This window comes from Thunnus albacares, chromosome 19 (genome assembly GCF_914725855.1).
Source record: "Thunnus albacares chromosome 19, fThuAlb1.1, whole genome shotgun sequence".
NCBI classification, from domain to species: Eukaryota; Metazoa; Chordata; class Actinopteri; order Scombriformes; family Scombridae; genus Thunnus; species Thunnus albacares.
In genome coordinates this window covers 2,794,899-2,815,769 of record NC_058124.1, presented here as the reverse complement: position 1 = coordinate 2,815,769, position 20,871 = coordinate 2,794,899, and the positions used below count along the sequence as shown (strand labels likewise).

Here is a 20,871-nt window from a genome sequence, read left to right as displayed (position 1 = left end):
AATATCCTTTTTGGGCCGCAGGGTGGGCCAGGGTGCGGCGGCGCCCTATCCAGCTCTTATTACACATCCATGATCCGGACAAGTCAGTCAATAGATACCATGTAGCCGCTCCCTTTAGTGATGCAATGTTGCATGTGAAGGCGCAGTGTCAAGCTAGAAAAGACAAAACACAGACTTAACGTTAAAGGCCTTTACACACTTCTTTTATCGAGTGAGGAGAAGAAGGACAAGATCATCATCACTGGAGGATGTTGGCATCATACTCCAGTGATGATGATGATGATCTCCGACCTGCGTTCAGCGTCTCATGTCCACAGAAGTAGCCGCCTGTCAGCTGCAGCCCCTGGGAAGCTGAGAGGACAAACTGCCTTCATCAGGCTGACTGACAGCAGGGAGTTACTGAACCAAGACAGTTTGCATGTCGGCTCCACGGGAAGAAATCCACAGTGTTTGTATTTATAAATACATGGTGATGATGCATATGATACACGATACATCAACGTATTAATTCATTGGCTTTATTTCTCCGCCCACTGTAGCGAGTGAACCTACCTGTCTGCCTGCAGTGCTCACAGACAGACCTGGAGCTGATCGATCAATATAGATACGGTAAATAAGTTCAAAACACATACAGCAGGATACTCAGCACCCCACGTAGGCCGTCGCAAGAAACAGCTGGTTGATGCTTTTATTCGCTGTGTGAAAACTCCGAAAAATCGACCTGGGTCCGAAAAAAAATCACGTCGCTTTTTCGCCTCGTAATATTCGCGTTCTGTGTGAAAGTACCCATGACACAGTTCGAAAAAATATATTGACGATATATTAATCGCACGAAAAAATCGCGTTCAGTGTGTAAAGGCCTTTATTAAAATAAAAGTCTTTGTATCAGTTGATGGCGTAATAGTTCAATGTGGAGTTTGTGCCAAACAAAAATAAAATGCAATGTATCATGATGCCACAGGGCTGCTACGTTCATCACAGCTTTATGTTATTTTGAGTCATCTACTGAAATATCTGTCTGTCTGAAATTAAAATCTCCAGGCTGATAGCTGTCATGAATGATACTGGGTGATGCAACAATAAGTGCTGTTGCACGTCGGCGCCAGGATGTACGTCAAATTAAGAAAATAAAATAACGATTCAATCTTCACAATAAAACCATTTTACCAGCTCACTTTAAGTCATGGTTCTCAAACGTTTTCACATCAAGGACCCTTAAAAGACACAAATTAGACCACGGACGCCATCTGATAAGATTTTGTCCCAGCATTCCTCATCTGATATGACTGTTGCTTTGAATTGTTTTTTGTTTTTTTTTACAGAAAGTGTATGAAACCCATGACCTAAATAGTCATACATTCTGTCATGGTGTCATTGAATTATAGTGAAAATATATGATTCTCCTTTTTGCTGGGGATCCCCTGGAACCCACTCAAAGACCCCTGTGGGTCCCTGGACGTCACTTTGAGAACCACTGGCTCAAGTTATATGGAAGAGGAATATACAATGAATGACCAGAAGTAAAGACCTCAATAAACGTGACGTTGGTAGTAAAAGGAAATATTACAACTAATGATAAATATTATGACTAACTCTGTATAATGTGGTAGGGCTGTGGCTGATTTTCACATTTATTTATTTTTTTACCATTGCATGCAAATTGTTTTTATCATACATAGAATTTTTATTGCTATGTATATTTTTACTGGTTTAAATCATCAGTTATATATTTTATTCCTTTTGTTTTTTAGCTATTGTGTTGTTTTTCCTCAGGAGTACTACAAAAGCCTCTCTTATTCTGAAAGAAAAAGAACAAAATCCGGGTATATATTAATTAGGGCGCGTCATCGCAGTTAGCATCAGTGCTGAGAAGTCAGTGACATTGCAGTCTCCACCGATCTTCACAGAAATCTCTTGAAGAACAAGGTAAGTTCATCCATAACTACATGCGTGTCTTGTTAACTGTGTTCACACTGAAATGATGGCGTAGACAGAAATAGTGGCTTTCACTTGAATGGCGTTTTTAAACGAATTCAGGTTCAAAAATCTGTCATTTTCAAGTTTAATTTTATACGTTATTGATAAGAGGTATACACACACATAGAGAACGACTGTCGACCTATTCCAAATGAGTAGGATGTTTGTTAAAATTCGGCGTATATATGACCCACCAAGCAGCATCTTATTGTAGAAAAATCCTATCTAGTACTGTAACGTTTTACACGTGTTAGCTTCTATCCGGCCCACGAGGAACATGTGCTACAATATAATAGTGAGAATACAGGATGATGCAACTTGACATTAAATGGAAGTTATGCGCTGCTTGGTCTACGCCGGGTTGAATGATATTATTCATTAATTTATGAAAAGTCCATCACATGTCGGTAGCTGTTATAGTGTTTGTCCATAGCAAAGCAAAAGTGTAATTGGTAGATTATTTTAATGGACTTCGGTGGAAGGTGCCCTTGATAAGGGACCGGCGCTCACTGTGATGTTAGCTACATGAAAACTCCGCATATTTCTCTGAACAGCTCGTTACATGTCTGCCAACTGGAATTACTCTGAACAAAAACAATGACATACAAAGTTAAGAAAACTTTGTTCATTGAGTCAGTTAGTATACCGGTAGTAGCACGTGGTTTGGCATTTACCCAATAATTGTTCCGGACTGCTTTTGCGAGAATCAAGTTTGACGCGCAGCGCCAGCAGCCCCTCCCATGCCTCATACACCAATCTGCTGCTCTCAGGGAAGTTGGGAGTTTCCTTCAGCTTGTAGTCACGTTCTCCGATTTCAATTTGAGCATACACAATATTGCTGTATAAAGAGCTTCCCCAGTGTTTTCTGTAGCTTTAATGTAATTGTGTGCATCATGATTAAAAAAGAATGTCCCATAAGTCAGCAGGCAATGGTCATTGCTCATCCCTCTGCCTGACATGGGCAGAGTTTCAATGCTGTGTAAGGTTCATTGTAGTGCAGGGAAAGGTTTATGTTCTGTTGCACTAACTTATCATGTGGCTGTGTTGCTCTGTGGAGCATGTGTGTGTTAATATTCTAATTTGGTTTACAGGAGTTTTAAGAAATCCACAACAATCAGATATTTTTCACTTTTACACAAGCACCTCTCAAATATTGTATTATTTTTTTTCACAATTGATAAAAAAGTATCTCTTGATACTGAACTTATTTAGCTTGAATGCCACAGTTATTTTACATTTCAGATTATTATAAACTGCATACTGACCAACACTATCTGTCTCTTTCTGACCACCTATTCATCTCTCTCCACAGCTCTGAGATGTGTGGTATCTGGGCTTTGTTCGGCAGCGATGAGTGCCTGTCAGCTCAGTGCACCTGTGCCATGAAGATAGCTCACAGGGGCCCTGATGCCTTCCGCTTTGAGAATGTCAACGGCTACACCAACTGCTGCTTTGGCTTCCACCGCCTGGCTATTGTAGATCAGCTGTATGGCATGCAGCCCTTGCGAATCAAGAAGTTTCCCTTCTTGTGGCTCTGCTACAACGGAGAGATTTACAACCATCAGACGGTAAGGAGATGCTAGCTGCTGCTCTGAAATCGTTGGTGTTAGTGGTCCTGTGAGGAACCACCAAGGTACATCTCCAGTCTGTTATTGGGCTGCTACTGACCACTGAGCCACCTTGCTGCCAATTATTCCTGTTATGTCATCATTAGGCTTGCCGTGGTAGTCGATGTTACCGGTGTTACACGATGTTGGGACATACACCGATTACATTACTTGCCCACCGCCCATACCGTAGCTTTGCTTTTTTTCTACAGAAACAAACCCATTTATTTCATTTTTGCGTATCAGCGTCCATGTTCATCAAATAAAAAAACTCCAATTTGTAAAGTATCAAGCGTGTTATCACGAGTTTATTAGTTGGTGGGAAAATATCCGCACCGTGGCATCCCTAGCCATCACCTGTTCCCACCATCTTGTCAAGGTTGCAGTCGTCCTAAACTAACACACACAGTTTAGACACTGAAACACCGTATTTAGACTGCACGTTATGTGACCACCCATTCCCATCAAACAGCCTTGAAGATAAAATCCAAATTGACAACATCTGCTACAGGTCTCAGAGTTTGGACACTTTGCTCACAGTCCAAAAGCAGCAGTCCCCTACCAGCATCTACACAGCACCTCTGTCTGCTTAGAAGCACACACAGCCCATTAAACAATTATGTACTTGCAAGGAAAAGCAGGAAAAAAATTGTCATGAAGCAGCCAGTGAGTCTGTTCCATCAGATTTACAACTGAAAACTGCTGACACATGGTCGCATGTTAGAAAGTGAGCTAAGACTTTATTATCCTAGAGGGAAATTTGTCTTGGACACACAATGCTGCTGCTGTACAGTACCAAATAATTCAAGTTGGACAATAATTTACTCAGGATAAATACTAAAAATCAGTCAATACAAAATAAAAGGTAAAACAGAGAACGGAGCTTACTGTTAATGTTAGCTACATGAAAACTGTGGACCTCGCCCTAAAAAGCTTGTTTTGTCTAGAGCATGAACAAAAACTACATCCACTGCACTAGCCCCCTGATGTTATCACTTATTACATGTTCCCACATTCACCACACAAACATCACCACTTAGTTTGATGCCACTGATTTGAAGAGTAACTGTACCCAGGCAAATAATTCAACCAGTAGGGACTACATGTTCCTTCACACCCTGTGAAAGACTGACTGGTGCTTCTGCTGAATATTTCCACAGTGGGGAGAATAAGTCACTGAGAAATATTTTGCATGTGGTTAATAACCTGCTTTCTGCTCATTTCAACTTTTGTCCAAGATTTCCATCACTAGCGTGCAACTTGTTAGCTATGTTGACTACTTGTCATTGTTGTGTCTTATTAAACTAGATTAAAGACATGCCAGCATAACTTTCTTCATTCAGCTATAAGTGATTTCACATGATTTTGTAACTGGAGGAGTCCAGTTTTTGATTAGGGGGGGAATTTAAAATTTGATTTTGCTCCACAAAATGAGGAGAAAGTGACAATAATTATAAAATCAGTTTTGGTCACACTGAGACTGACTTGAGAGAATCAAAGCCCATTTTTGACTAATCCACTGTTTGTTAGTGATAGAGAAGTATGAATGTTTATGTGAAGACCTAAAAACCTAAAATAACTCTCTGTGCTATTTCTCTCAATTTTCTCCCAGCTGAAGAAGCAGTTTGACTTTGATTACCAGACTAAAGTGGACGGTGAGATTTTGCTCCATCTGTACGATCGCTTCGGCATCCAGAAGATGGCTTCACTCCTGGACGGTGTCTTTGCTTTTGTTCTGCTGGACACTGCCAACAGAAAAGTCTTTCTGGGAAGGGATACATATGGTGTGCGGCCTTTGTTCAAACTCTTGACAAACGATGGATTCCTCGCAGTCTGCTCAGAAGCCAAAGGTAATGGTGTCGTTTCTTACCTCTCCTTGAATCAGATGTTTTACACCTTTTTTTTTTTTTTTTTTTTTTTTTTTTTTTTTTTTTTTTTTTTTTTGCATTGCTCTTAACTTGTTTTTCTGATCACAGGCCTCACAGAAATTAACCATGCACAGACCACCCCCGCCAAGATTGACGCCTTTCTCCCTGGTCACTATGAGGTCTTTGATTTGAAGCAGTCCGGCAAAGTGCAATCTGTTAAGATAGAGCCGTTTCACTGCTGCACAAAAGAGCCTGCTCATGCCATCTACGACACTGTGGAGAGACTACCAACAAGTATGAAACCGCGTTTGTCTCTTTTTGTTTCGTTAGTTGCTAAGCATTTTCTATGGCGTTATTTAAATCGATGTGTTCACAGGCTTCGACGAGGAGACGGTGAAAAGCAACATCAGAATCCTGTTTGAGAACGCAGTGAGGAAACGTCTCATGGCTCACAGGAGAATTGGTTGTCTTCTGTCAGGTAATTTATGATTCTGCCATCTACAGAATGAGATACTGAAACAGTGCCTGTAGCTGTCTGTTACATGAAACATTTTAACAAACTTTTACATCTTTCTTTGTAAAATAAATAACTAACATACTTTATGAACATAAACCCTCATTAAAAACTATCAATAACACCTTGGGTAACATAAAAAGTGAGTATATTAGTGTATTTTCTTCTCATTCCACTTCATTCGGTACCAAAAGGTTGGCATTACCTGTTCTCTACCATCACACATCTACTATATCACAGTGGCTTGCCTGCACTTGCGACATCACATCTACTGGATTCTTGCCAACACTACCAGTCAATGACCAGTGGGTATGAGCTAGTGGATATACTTTTCAGATTACTCACTATAGTTTTCCTGTTTCTCATGGAAGAAAGGCAGCCTGGGTGACTCATTGGCCTGTGAGACCAAAAACTGAAATTCATTCACACATCCTGGCGAAGTACATGGAAAGTAACATTCTGGCCAGTCATAATAGTCCACTATGTAGCTAGCTTAGTCGCTAACTGGAACAGGACAAGAAGTTAACGCGGTTAATTCAAGAGAAGTATTTTAACTATTAATTCTTGTCTTAAGAAGGACTGCAAACCAGGCCCTCTTGTGGAGCTTTTTATATGCAGCAGCACAGGGCTTTATACATTTAATAGGGGTTTTATATACTTAAATATTATATGATATGACATACTGTACAGTAGGACACACTGGTACATGAGCTTCAACCACTAGATGTCAGCAAAAACAGATTTTTCAGCTGATGCTCTTCATGCCTTAAAGGACAGGTTCACATTTTTTCAAGTCTGTCTTGAAACATCAGTCAGGAGCCCAAATGAACATTGAAACATGTTTTTCTTGCTGTAATCATTCCTCCTGTTCATACTGACCATTAGAAGATCCCTTCATAATGACCTTACAATGGAAGTGATGGGGGACAAAATCCACAGTCCTCCTTCTGTTCAAAAATGTATATATAAAGTAGTTGAAACTAGCTTCACCTCCAGCGGCTACAACAGTAACATGCTGCTCTAACACTGATGCTTCACTATTAATAATCTAATGATGTCATAAATATAATGAAGGTTTGGTTTTAACTTTGGTGGGGACAATCCAGCAACACAATGATATTGGTAGGCACATGTCCCTACTGTCCATACCCAAATCTATGCCCATATATATAATAATATATCAGTCAGAGAGTATAAACCACTACTTTTACTGTAATACTTTACGTACATTTTGCTGCTAATACTTATGTACTTTTACTGTAGTAGGATTTTTCATGCAGGACTTTTTCTTCTTGTAATGGAGTATTTTTACATTGCTGTATTGGTACTTTAAGCAAATGATGTGAATACTTCTTCCACTACTGTTTACTTGAAAAATTGTGAACCTGTCATTAAATCCTTTTTGGACTCCCAGGTCCTCTGTGTTCCCTCAAAGGGAGTCAAGATGTTCTGATATTGGACAATGGTTCAAATTTCACCAAAGTTGAACTCTTACTTTGCCACTGATTGTTGTGTTTTATTTTAGCCCCAAGTTGCTGGTGAATGAATCTGAATTGCATAAATTGCTAAAGTAATGCTAAAAGTAAAATTTGCTAAAATAAAATACATCAAACTTATGAAAAATATTGGTGAGGTAAAATAAAATACAGGCCAGTTCTGTCCAAACATGTGATTGGCTCCTGTTGAGGATCACATTGCCCTGTTATGTTGTCATTAGATAAGCCTGAATACAGTTATTTCTTGGAAAGCGTTATTGATGAAAGCTGGGAAGATGGGAAACATTTGTTTGGGTCAATGAACTTCATTCATGTTGTCCATCAACCAGGTGGTCTGGACTCCAGTTTAGTTGCTGCTACACTGGTGAAACTGGCCAAAGAGGAGAAGCTCCAGTATCCCATCCAGACATTCTCAATCGGGTCAGAGGACAGTCCAGACGTCTTAGCTGCTCGCAAGGTGACTTCTTCTCATTGCCAAACTATAGTTTTTTCTTCTACAGTTTTTTTTATCTTCTTCTACATTCGATGATATGAAGTTTTTTTGTGGAAGGAAAAAAAAAATAGTTCAACTTTTAAGTCAAGTTGTTTTGTGTTCGTCAGGTTGCAGCTCACATCGGCAGCGAACACCACGAGGTGAACTTCACCGCAGAAGAAGGCATCCAAGCTGTAGAGGAGGTCATCTTCCACCTGGAGTCCTATGACATCACCACCATACGTGCCTCTGTTGGTAAGTGCAAAATGAAGCATTGTAGGAAATGTATGACGTTAAGAAACTACTACGAAGATGTACATCATCATCATCATCATCATCATCATCATCAACATAGATTTAATTTGGACCCCCAAAACTGCAACTGGACCAACTGAAAAGTAAAATGTGTTTCAGTCACACTAAATACATTTTTGACTAAGCAAAACTACATCTATGAAATTAAAATAAAGCTAATAATAAAAAAAATATGGCCACGGTTGCAACCTTATAAATAATACGTTATCATTTGCTCTCATTTCAGTGTCATACAAAAAAAAAATCAACACTATGAACCTTACAAACACAGCATATACTGCAGTGCTGTTGTTCTGGATGATATTACACTGCACAGCTAGTGATGTAGACTATCAGGCTTTTCACTCACAAAACAGCAGAATGATGGTAAACATTTGCACGGGATCATTATGTGGATCTGAACTGAAAGTGTGAACGCTTCACATTTTTCTGATTGATGTGCTCACTGATGCGACAAATGTGTCTGAGTATGCTGTATCACTACATTCCTCTTCCTCCTGATTGGCTCATTTGAATCGCATTGAAATCCAGTGAGATTAGCGAAATGGTCAAAGAGGTCAGCGAGGGCAACATATGGGACGTTTACTGCGTTATAAACCCGACCCGACACATTGCAGCCATAATGACGGTCTGAAAACGGGAGCTGTGATCCCAGTTTGTCCAGTAGTGCATCTTTAAAACACTGCAGCATCATTCTACAATCGATATATATCACAATATAAATCAAGTTAAACCTTCCCTTTAAACTTACGATTCTGTCAGGATTTCTTTGAAGTGGATTCAGAATGTGAAAACTGAAGAATCGTATCATCTGCAAACAGAAAATTAATCCCTAATAAAAGAAATTAGACAAAAATGAACTTAAATCTTTGTTGTGCAACAGCCTTCAATCATTACCAGACACCAAAAAGCACATTTACACAAACTTGGTTTCCAAAAGTGCTCAGTCAGAACACTCTTTGCTTTTCTTTCAGCTTTTGGGTCCATTACTTTCATTAGCTTCTTGAATCATGCAAGAACAAATCAACAGCATGTGTTACGTCTCATAAGGTGTAAAGCTAGAAAAGGCAGACAGGACAGTGTGTCGCTGGGGTTTTTCTCTGAGCAGCTCCTCGCTTGTTTCCTGTTGATTGTGACTGTTAACACTCTGCATCTGCTATTGGGTGACAATGTTTCAGGTGATGAAATAAGTTGGTGGTATTTCCTGTTTTTTAAATCACATTTTTAGCAGAGTTCACATGTATGCTCTGCTCTGTTTCAAGTGGGATTTGAAGTCGCCTGTACCACCATGCCACCGTCATCTTTTGACCTTGTTAATCTACAGTATTTCCTGTGTTTAAGGTTGTTGTGGCCGCTGAGCTGTCGCTTCCTTTGTTGACACGTGGAGTTTCCTCTGAAGGAGCGCTCATCTTTTGTTAAATCAAAAGAGTAGCATGTGGTTGGTTCAGTCAAGTCAACCAACCACGCCAGGGATGTTGGCTGTTTAAAATACCACCCTGTGATTGGTTACAAATAGCTCTGCTCCTGTGATGTGATAGGCTCTCGTGCGTTGTCAGGCAATGTTTCCTACTGACAGTTATATCGACCATTTTCTTCTTGTTGGATTTTATATTAGGACGAGTGTTTTTATATGGTTTATATGGCCCAGCTGTACTGCAGTGTATGTAGGCAGGAGTGAATCCATTGGTTGACCAGTGTGCAGTGTAATATTAAATAAAAAAGTATCTCTCTGCTTTAAATCATCCTTTACAATTATAGCCATCTTTTCAAAGGATCCAGAATGCTTTACAGTCATTTCTGGCACATTCTTCACTCAGTCATATGGACTAGCTCTCTTGATTTGGTCTCTTTGTAACTGAATGTTTTTCTGCTTCGTCCTCTGCAGGTATGTACTTGGTGTCAAAGTACATCAGGGAGAAGACGGACAGTGTGGTCATCTTCTCTGGAGAAGGCTCTGATGAACTGACTCAGGGATACATTTACTTCCACAAGGCAAGTCCTCCAATCACTGTCTCTCTGCATCAAACAACAGATAATCGGAGACAAACAGACACACACCGCACATATTCTCACCCTCTAATTCAGTGGAGCTACTGTGAAAGTTAAAACGTACCCACAGAATAGACTGGGGAAAGAAACACAAGTTGGGGACAAAATGCATGTGATCAACTGCACTCTCTAATGGCAGGATGTGTCAGACATGGCAGACAGCAGCTGATCTTGGTTTTGCTGCCATCTAGTGGTTGAAGTTCTGACCTTGCTACAGCGATGTACAAGTGTGTCCTGGAATGTTAATAGAGTTGAGTTGTTAACAAAAATGTTATCCTCATCCAGGCTCCAAATCCCAAAGCAGCAGCAGAGGACAGTGTTCGTCTGATGAAGGAACTCTACCTGTTTGATGTTCTCCGTGCTGATCGCACCACCGCTGCACACGGGTAACACCATTCACCTCATTCACAACCACTGCATCACATCACAATTTAGGCTGACAAAACCACACAGCAACATGTCTGAGAAAACAAGTCCTCTGTTAGAAAAGTCCCCTTTTTTTTGCATTTTTTAAATTGTACTAGAAGTTAGTGCAGACTTTATTTATTTGTGAATGGCACAGTTCTGTTTTCTAAAAGTCTTTACTAATGCTACAGCATGTCAGTGGAAATATCTGCTTCACTTAAATATTAAAACCCTGAATTCCATTTTCACTTGTTTCTATGACATCAGCTGTAATGCCTTCATCCCTGTTCTTAAAAATCCAGAAGGTGCTCTTTCTGCTCTCTACTGTAATCTGTTAGTTAATTGGACAAGATTGGAATGTTCAATTTTAGTAGTCTTGATTAATGTAACCACTAAAAGGAAATCAAGTGTCAGAAGAAAAAGATGAAGTGGTCTGACTTGAACGGCTATTTGATTGGAAACAGTTAAATGAATAATGTTTTATAATTAGAGCAATTATGTGATTAATAATTTAACCTCATTGCTTAATAACTAACCACAGGAGTGAAAGCCATTAAAACCCAACAAGGTGATACTGGTTCTAATAAGTAAAAAAAAAATGAAAATGAATTTGGAACAAAGAACCTAAATGATGATCACTGATAATTGATAGCAATGCAGCTCTCAGTTGAATGATATATATTTTATAATATATATTTTTGTTTTGTGTCACACTTTTTGGATTTTTTTATTTTTGTTTCAACTCATCTGAAATTCCTTTTTCTCATTCAGCCTGGAGCTCAGAGTGCCTTTCCTGGACCACAGATTCACAGCGTACTACCTCTCCCTGCCTGAGGAGATGAGGATTCCTAAGGTTGGTTCATTTGTGCAGTTGTTGTCGTCCATGTGCTCAAACCAGTGAAGAAGGCACCTTTTTGAAGGCAGTTTTCTACCATCGCCTTGTAATAACTCTTTGTTTTTTATGTAACCAGAACGGAGTGGAAAAGCACCTTCTGAGAGACTCCTTCAAAGGTCTGAACTTGATCCCTGACGAGATCCTGTGGAGACGCAAGGAAGCCTTCAGTGACGGTGTGATGTCAGTGAAGAAGTCCTGGTATACCTGCCTGCAGGAGCACCTGGAGTCTATGGTAGGTGTTACTGTGGCACCAAGAGCAATAACACACATCAAACTTCACTTCACTCATGAGCAGTAATCCATCCTGAAGTATTTTTCTGAACAGGATTCACATGGATAATTAGTAGTTTGCCTCATCCTTATTACACCATCACATCCATATTGCTATGCTATTTTTTTTTTTTTTTTGGACAAACAAACACTCACCTGTAGTCCCACAGTGTCTGACCTGCTCTGTCTCCTCTCAGGTGAATGATGCCCAGATGGAGAAGGCGCACAAGACCTTCCCTCACAACCCTCCTCGCACCAAAGAGGCCTACTACTTCAGACAGGTGTTTGAGAAGAATTACCCTGGCCGGGCTGAGTGGATCCCCCACTACTGGATGCCACGCTGGACCAACGCCACTGACCCATCAGCCCGCACCCTGTCTATCTATAAACCCGATAAAGACCAGTGATTCACTGGAACAGCTGTGGGCCTGTGTCTGTCAGTCATCAGTGTGTTGGCCTTCTTAGGACCTTCTCCACTACATGTGTCACTCTTAGCCCTTTTTTAGAATTTGATTTATTCGGCACTATTTTGAGCTGCTCCTGGTTTTACCCTTCATGAAATTTGTCAGACTGTGATGTAGTTCATCAGACCAACTGTAGAGTTTAACAGATTTAGCTGTACTGTTAGAGGAGTTCTAGTTACTCAGTTTGCTTTGTGCAGCTGACTGCACTATGAAAGCTTCGAAGGTGCAGCAAAGCAGTTATTGTTTTACAGCTAAATCTGACAAACTCCATCAAAGTCTGACAAAAAACAATGAATACTTCCTGAAGTACAGCTAAATCTGATCAACAAACATCAGGGTTAGCTTGATATTTTCATTTTATTTATAGGACCAGTGTGTAGGATTTAGTTGCATCTAGACCTGAGGTTGCAGAATGCAACCAACTGAATACTCCTCACCTCAACTCCCCCTTCCAAGCATGTAGGAGAAGTTATGGTGACCACGAAACTCACAAAAAATGCAAAAGGCCCTCTAGAGCCAGTGTTTGGTTTGTCCGTTGTTGGCTACTGTAGAAACATGGCGGTGCAACATGTACATATGTTTATCTACATCCCCATGTAGATATAAAGGGTTCATTCTAAAGGAACAAAAATACAATGGTTCTTATTGTCATAACATACTTATGAATATTATATTTCATTTCTGCCAAGTCTGTTCCGCTAGATAGCACTAAATTCTACACTCTGGACCTTTAAAGGACCATCCCAGAGGTTTTATATGATCAGCTCATTTCCTACCTTTTTTTTTTTTTTTAAATTGTTAACCATTTTCCAAAGCACGCTATTATTTATTAGATTGATTTTCTGCCTTCCAGGCAGCCATTTGTTTCAGTTGATTTCATTATGCTATGACATGAAAATGAACCTGCAGAGACTTGAAACTTGCTTGGGATAACAGTAATCCATCACAGGGAACACCTCACTGTTTTTGGGTACTGTGAGATATATTATGAGTACCAAAACTGAGCCTTTACAGGATCGTCTGTCTTCATTCTGCCTTGAGCTGCTTAACCAACTAAAATATTATTCTGATTGGCAGTAGTGTGAGTTTTAGTGTCCTACTCTTCCATCATAGTCTACATGCTGTTACACAGGCTTTTCTGTAGTGTCAAATATTGTCTCTTTAATTTATTTTCATGAACATTATCAGCATCCTGAATCCAAAAATAATGAGCCTCAATCAGCACATCAGTCACATTCTAGTTATGTGGAAAAAATAGAATAACCTGAGGCTACTTTCTTTCTTTTAGATGGTACTTTACTTGAAGAGACCTCAAATTCAAATTCTTTACAGATACTTTGTCCTCATAAATTACCATAGACATGATATAGATAGACATATATTGAAACAGTACATTTTAATAGAATCCTACCCGTCACTTGAGGTCATACTGAACCTACTGATCTGAATTAGATGCCCATCGGGTAAAATTACTTCAACATTTGCTCAAATGTTTCTTTGTTGGTTTGGCTGTAGAGTCGCTAACACCAAAAAGGCTGCAGCTTATTGACTAGTATATTATGCAATGTGTGTAAAGGACATCTTAACAGTTTCTCATGGGTAGAGGTGAGTCATGTGTGAACCTGGCATGGTTTATCACACTGATTAATGCCATCTGTGCTGGTTTTTTCACAGGGAAATAGGTGTTTGAGTCAGAGAGGATAGGCATTTGTTGCATGTATGTGCAACATAATATTTGAGTTAGGGTCGGGGGATATGATGTATATTGGGAGAAACTTATCAGCTGTTAGATTGTTCCATCAAAGGGAACAACTACCTATGTTTTTCAATCATTTTAGGTATTTCTTTCACTTGGTTTGCAAGTAAATTGAATTCATTTTCTAGAGAATTGTCTATATCACAATAAAAAGTTAAATATACAGTAATATTTTATCCATATGGCCCACCCCTTCCAAGTGTTGAACTGAGGAGTGAACTATAGGTAGTGGACATAATAATACCTGACAATGTACTACAATTTTGCAACATTATCTAACAGTCAATATACATTTAACACTGTAAGCTTTAAAAATATCTCAGTAATTTATTGCAAGGCTCTTGAATTGATTGCATTATATTTTCAGCTCTGTTATTTTGTCCACTCCCCATCATAACAATTATCTGTCTGACTTGCTTACTTGTAATTGTTTATGTTTCGTACTAATTAGTGTTAATAAATTCACTCTTGGCACTGAAATGTCTTCTATGTTCTTCATGCAGTACCTGTCTGGTCCACTAGAGTGCACCCTTACCTCAGTTGTACAATTTCATGACACACACACATAAATCACAAGGAATTCACAATTTGCAAGCTGAAGTTCAACCAGTAAAGAAAATAATTTTAATATTTGTCAAACCACTATAACACACAGGTATCTGTCATATCACACCATATGTCTGGGTGGAGATCAGGACAGCTTTTCTGAAGTCACTCGAAAGCCGAAATGAGAACCTGTCCCAGTGTGTTGTACTTTGAGAACAATCAGTTGCAATTAAACAGTTATGAGGCACTATACAGTGACTTTGGCAGTGCAATTTTCAGCATACCCCGGGGTATAGCCTTGCTTTGATGGTCCACAACAACATTTAGTCTTTGTGGCATGGCAGATGGTCTAGAACGGTCACAGAAATCACTAACATTGATAATGACATCATTTCCCCCTCCTCTTGCCCCTTTCTACCTTCTGCTGGGACAAATGAAACTGGCACAGGTACAGCACTGCTACATCACTACAATGTGGAAACAGAATCTTTTTATTTGACTAACAGCTATACACAGTTTTGAGAAAATAAATCCAGCGTCGGATACCCCTCCCGAGGATGAGGAATGGCTAGATGAGAAGCAGGCGGGTGAAGAGATGACTGTTTAGCGGCGCTTGTCGTACGTCTGTATTGTGCTCCACTCATAGGAATCTGCAGAGGGAGATGGTTGTTAAACAGGGACCTCTATAATTACCACACAGTTTATTTCTTTAAAAAGTGGCTGATAATATGAGGACAGTTCACACATTAAACTACCTGGCTCCTCTTGGCTCCTTTTCCCCATCAGTCCAACAAAAGAGTTGACTTTATGCCCTTCAAGGAAAAGATATTTTGATTTAAAATAGTTCACAGAGACCAGTGTGACAAAACAGCAGCAACAAAGTTTCATTAAGCTAAATGAAACTAGGGTTATAACCAGTATTTTAGAAATACTGAGGTCAAAAGTTCAAGTTCCCCCCTCGCAACCACACCCACCTCAGAAAAAAGCCACTGAAAAACATCAGAAATTTCTAATCATTTTTAAAAATGATGTAATTTTTTTTTAACCTAAAACAGTTATATTTAAAGAAATTTGGTCCAGTGCTTCTCAACCTTTCTGGTTTGTCTGAAGATTGTGACCACTTCAACCAAAGAATGATTCCTGATTCCTTCTCAGGTTGTTCATTTGAGGATGAAGAGGATATATTAACTAGTAATTTACAAGAAAGAGTCTAACTTGAATCAAGTCTGGAAAACGTTTTCCCTGCATCTGCTTTTATCACATGATTTAGTCTAAAAATATTAGGATCTCCCTAAAAAAAAAAAAAGCCACCATGTGTGAACTCAACCTGATGGAAAATCAAAATCAAAATAAATCTGATGGACAGTTGCATCACAGCCTGACTGGGGCCCCTGTCAATCACAGTAATGGACTGTAATATGATCAATGGGGGTGGAGGGGGGTGGGGCGCTGTATTGGATTGGGGTGTTATAAAACCAAACGCAGCCTTTAGGGAATATATATTACATATTAACATATCACACATCAATATTTGCATTAAATTGATGAGAGTAAACTGTAAATGTACTAAATCCTGACCTGCTGGAGAAGAATGAAATAGTATTTTTGTCTCTGGTGTTTTGTGTAAGAGACAGTGTAAGAGTGTAAGGTCAGAAGACATTCCTGTTAGAAGTGAAGGATGAAATGCGTAGCTCCATCTATCCATCACAAGCGTAAACAATCCAATTTAACTCTCAGATGTCCTTGGGGCATTGATCCCAGCACTCTCCCTCACCCTAATAATGAGTGACTTATAGTCATGCCTGCATAAGAGGAATAAATTAGATGTATACTTACTTATACTGCGCTGTGTTGCATCACTGAGTGGGTGACTAATTTAGACAAAAACCCCTGACAAAGAAAAAAGGAAAATCCCCTCCTCCTCATTCCTTTTTTCCTCTACGCTCTTTATCTCTTTCCTCTTTGTCGCACACAGACTTCTGCTCTGGACCACCATCCATACTGACAAATTAATGTGTTCAAAAGAAAAGCAAAAACAGTGACAGACAGTAATCTGCAGTTGCTGTCAATTAATTAAACCTTGTGAAATTGTGTGTTCCCTTCAATTACAGAATCTTTTTTAACCACTGTTGTTAAATATAAATATTCAATGACTAATATTGTGGGCGAAATATGACAGGACTTGCTTTTTCCCCATTGTGCTGACACAATGCTGGCACCGAATGACTGACCCAACCCACTTGAGTCAATGTCTGTAGTACTGGAGGAAGACATATACTGATTGCCAAAATGTCTGCTGGCTCATGCTCCATCATTTTATTGTCAAATATAATATATACATAATAATGTTATAAAAAGCTGGTTATGAAAAAAACTGTATTTGGTCAAACATGGTTCCTCTCATACTATATAATGTTAGAGGAGTGTAAATTTGATCTAAACAGAAAAAACATGTATTTCAAAATATCAACTTTTCATAAAATTAGACAAACTAGCTTGTTTTAGGCATTTTCAGATCATTCAGTGAGCTTTTAGAAGGTCTAACACACAGGAGCAGAGACGTAGCTACCATCAAAGACATTGACGTCATGCCCTTTGTAGTTTTTCTAGAAAATTAGCGACATTTACATTCTAAATTTACACATGGTGGGTATGTTTTTAAGGCAGATTCCATTATTTCTACATTTGACTACTAGATTCTGGATCTTTATGTAATAATAATAATAATAATAATAATAATAATAATAACGTGTGTTGAGTGAAAGGTTTCACAGTTTCAGATTCAGTAATAAAAATGGGTGTTGGTGGGGACTCATGACGTCAGTATTTCTATAATCCTGGTTATGGCTCTGCACAGGACAACTTATCAAATACGGAGGTATGATTTTCACTGCACAATGAAAGATCAAGCCAAAATGACCAGAAATGAGGTATGCGGTAATGAGGACAAATGTTTCCTGTAGGCTGGACACTCATCGAATAAATGATCACATTCAATCATCAGTCAGAAATCCACTACTGTTTTCCAGCAAATTTAAATGATGTTAGTCTGATTGTGGGAGAAGGAGTGTTTCCTTCTTACTGACTTTTAAGGCACAATCAGGAGAGTTAAATAACAAACCAGTGACTATACTTACTTTTGCGGGTGATCTGTGCATTTGCTGTGGGAGGAAAAGTAAAAAAAAAGAGAAGACAAAATTAAGAGTCAACCAGTCAGTGGAAGTAAAAACCCTCTGGCATCAGAAATGAGGCGTTACCCATAGAGCGCTTCCCCATCAGACCGATGAACTGGTGTGGCCGCGGCTTTCTTGTCATCCTCAGGAGGATTTCTCTGAATGGGTCGTTGGAAAGCCAGCCGTCCTGAGGGGTGCAAGAAACTCAATGAATCTTCACAGAGACACCAACTAGAATCCTGCTAACCTGGGCTGTAGGATGTCATTTGTCACCAAAATGTTAAAATAAGTTTATAAAGAGACAATATTATGGGGACAAAATGGAGCAATAACTGCTGGAGGAACCCCCCCCCCACACACACACACAAACATACACACACAATAACCCACATATGCCTTGAATTTTGAACTTCTACTAAGTGTTTCTATTTCCATCTCAGGACATATTTCTACAGTATGCATTAGTCTGACAGTCTGAGATGTGGACCTGGGGGCCTAATGTCTCCAGCGCTGAGTTCTAATGATTTATTGTAGGCTCATTCATCTGCAGAATGGCCCCAGCCTACAGTTTATGGTATTGGTGGAGCAGTTTGGAACGTTTCCAACTCGCAATGTCAAACACAGGACGTGCTTTTCATGTCAATAGAGATAGTCTGGGCTTCAGCTCCTCATACACTGCGCACTTCAGCCTTTATTTAATTTCCTATTGGCTAGTCTGCTCTGACCGCTGCAAACATCTCCTCCTTCATGCTGGGTGTTCTTTTTTGTTTCACCTGTTTCTGTTATAAATCCACTTATTCCCCTTATTCCTCAGTGATAGTCCACTATTGCTCTGATTTGCTGTATTCTGTGTATCTTAACATATTGACACTAATTTTGGAAAATGGATGAAACTCACGCAGGCAGATTTGTTTCTAGTTTTAAGAAATACAGCCTTGATGTCTTGAAGGCTGAAACTGAAACTTGCAGGTTGGGCTTTTTTTTTCCAGTCAGAGAACTGGTGTCAATTTGTTTCATTGTCTGGCCGCACTTAACTCTAATTAGTTAACACTAATCAGTTATGTTCTATTAAAAAAATATGGCTAATGGTAAGAGCAAAAAATAAGTAAAAATGACAAAAACATCAGATCATATTTTTTTCCAAACATAAAACATCTGGATATATTCCCTACAAGCTGACACACTTGTTCTCATATTATCTCATCATTATTGCTCTACTTTGTCTACAGAAATACACAACAGTTAACAGTTATTATGTTAAGACAGGTTTTACTAATAAGGTTTTTATAGCACATATCCTGCTGGGTAATTCGATGTTGAGATTAACTTTATTTCAGTAAAAAGACATCCTAGTTTAAAAAAGATGCTCTCAGTTTCATCACACTAACTTACCTTTGTGCTCTTACATATTTTGGTTAAAGAAGCTTATGCTAGTAGGTGCAGATTTATGCAACTTTAATTCAAAAGAGAAGAAACTAATAATAATTACTACTGTTTCTGCTTCTGACTAGAACACAATAATAAGCAAAAACTGGCATTTATGAGTAACAAAGTTGTCTAGTAAACTACCTGAATTTGATTACTGCTCGTCCAGTAGTCAACCTCTTCTTTTGGGTCGTTCTCGCAAAAAACTTGGGCGACGGCGAAAAGAGCCATTAAAACTGGTAAAAGCAGCAACTTCATGATGCCAAACTTGTTTTTCGACGCAGTTTTATTCAGATAAATAAGTCGCTATACGAAAAAAAAAATAGCTGTCGTTAAATAACTACAAAACAAACAAACAAATATAAAATGAGTAAGGTTTGAGGCACGAGCAGTAGCTGTATCGTGCGCGCACTGCTTCTTCCGTTTCAGCTCAACAGTAGTCCATAGTGCGTGCGTGCGTCAAAACGCTGTGCCAGGCTCCCGCCACTGTGTCCAAAGCTCTCCGCGCGCTCAGCCTCCGCAGTTACTTCTTCGGTCTCGTGCGTCCTCCTGTCCAGAGAAGCCTCGCATGCGCTCCTATATAGCGGTCTAAGCAGCGTTGCTTAGTAACGCTATTACAGTAGTGTGATTACTCGCGCCCAGTCACGAGTTAAGATGTGTAATGATACTTCAATTAAGTTACAGTTGCCAGTCAAACCACTTCTCTTATCACGAGCTGTAAACTATGTGCGTCACTGGACTTTCTCCATATTAAACTAAGCCTGAATGTAGTCTAATTTATCATCCTTATTCAGACATGTATTGTGTACTATAATACAGCACTCATTCTGCACAGAAGTCTAATTATTTATAACATCACAACATTTCTGGGAAGACTATCCTCAAAAATGGACCATAAATAAGATATTATTTTACTTGGAAGAGATCTTAAAATACAGTGGAAGGAAACTAATGTTGGATTCACGTTTCCATTCTCGGTATAGCAATTAAAGATTTTTTTTAAATGTATTTATTTATTCATTTTTACAGTAAAATGAGTCATAATGGCAAATATAAAAAAATCTGAGTTGTACATCTAGAAGGATTTCAAATGATAATCACACATTTGTTTTTACAAGCTGCTGTTATTTATCATCTGAAGGCTGTGAGGAAACGGTATTTTCTAGTTCTGTTGACATCTCAAAAGCAGAAATAACCTGTATGAAGCGGAAAGCTTGTATCTACACCGACATAATGACGTAACAGTCACGTAAGTCTATGATGACGCGTTTGACTTTACGCAGCTTTTACGCATAACTACATAAAGGTCTTCAAATACATATGTTTTATTTCATTATTATATTGTATTTTTACGGACTCCAGAGACATGTTATACAGCCCATGCCACATATAATTTATCCTGTACATGTATCCTGGTTCCTACAGCACAAAGAACATGTAGGTTTACAAACCTCTCATATCAAAGCCTGGATGAAAAGGAGAAGGGTGTGTGACCTAAGCGTGCCACTGATTTCCATTAGAAAAGCTGTTTTTTTTAAGTGTAGGATGTTCAGGATGAATAGAGGACTACACTGCCACACCAAGTTCAGTGTCCACACAACTCGAGTGCTTGATTTGCTCAAGTGCCTTTATTCCATCA

General features: G+C 39.1%; 2 protein-coding genes across 2 annotated transcripts; one reads left to right on the top strand and one right to left on the bottom strand.

Moving 5' to 3' along the window:
* The first annotated feature begins 1,819 nt into the window (after positions 1–1,819).
* asns (asparagine synthetase) lies at positions 1,820–14,568 on the top strand. The gene is made up of 12 exons (XM_044334949.1): positions 1,820–1,926; positions 3,290–3,545; positions 5,197–5,434; positions 5,561–5,746; positions 5,829–5,930; positions 7,792–7,919; positions 8,063–8,189; positions 10,135–10,241; positions 10,584–10,684; positions 11,475–11,556; positions 11,675–11,830; positions 12,066–14,568. Exons 2-12 carry the CDS (start codon positions 3,297–3,299, stop codon positions 12,273–12,275), a joined length of 1,686 nt encoding a protein of 561 aa, XP_044190884.1. The 5' UTR covers positions 1,820–1,926; positions 3,290–3,296; the 3' UTR covers positions 12,276–14,568.
* A 121-nt stretch (positions 14,569–14,689) lies between these two features.
* Positions 14,690–19,806, bottom strand: tac1 (tachykinin precursor 1). The gene is made up of 5 exons (XM_044335856.1): positions 19,377–19,806; positions 17,892–17,994; positions 17,772–17,795; positions 15,390–15,446; positions 14,690–15,284 (listed from the first exon to the last, which is right to left on the bottom strand). The coding sequence occupies exons 1-5, from the start codon at positions 19,488–19,490 to the stop codon at positions 15,238–15,240; spliced, it is 345 nt and encodes a 114-aa protein (XP_044191791.1). The 5' UTR covers positions 19,491–19,806; the 3' UTR covers positions 14,690–15,237.
* Between the last annotated feature and the right edge of the window lie 1,065 nt (positions 19,807–20,871).

Bases quoted from the DNA above. Each gene is read 5' to 3' on its own strand.
- asns (XM_044334949.1), top strand. From the start codon at position 3,297: ATGTGTGGTATCTGGGCTTTGTTCGGCAGCGATGAGTGCCTGTCAGCT. The intron at 8,190-10,134 runs GTAAGTGCAAAA...CGTCCTCTGCAG, and splicing joins CACCATACGTGCCTCTGTTG to GTATGTACTTGGTGTCAAAG. The intron at 11,831-12,065 runs GTAGGTGTTACT...GTCTCCTCTCAG, and splicing joins AGGAGCACCTGGAGTCTATG to GTGAATGATGCCCAGATGGA.
- tac1 (XM_044335856.1), bottom strand. From the start codon at position 19,490: ATGAAGTTGCTGCTTTTACCAGTTTTAATGGCTCTTTTCGCCGTCGCC. The intron at 15,447-17,771 runs GTAAGTATAGTC...TTTTCCTTGAAG, and splicing joins TGCACAGATCACCCGCAAAA to GGCATAAAGTCAACTCTTTT. The intron at 15,285-15,389 runs GTAGTTTAATGT...CTCCCTCTGCAG, and splicing joins AAGGAGCCAAGAGGAGCCAG to ATTCCTATGAGTGGAGCACA.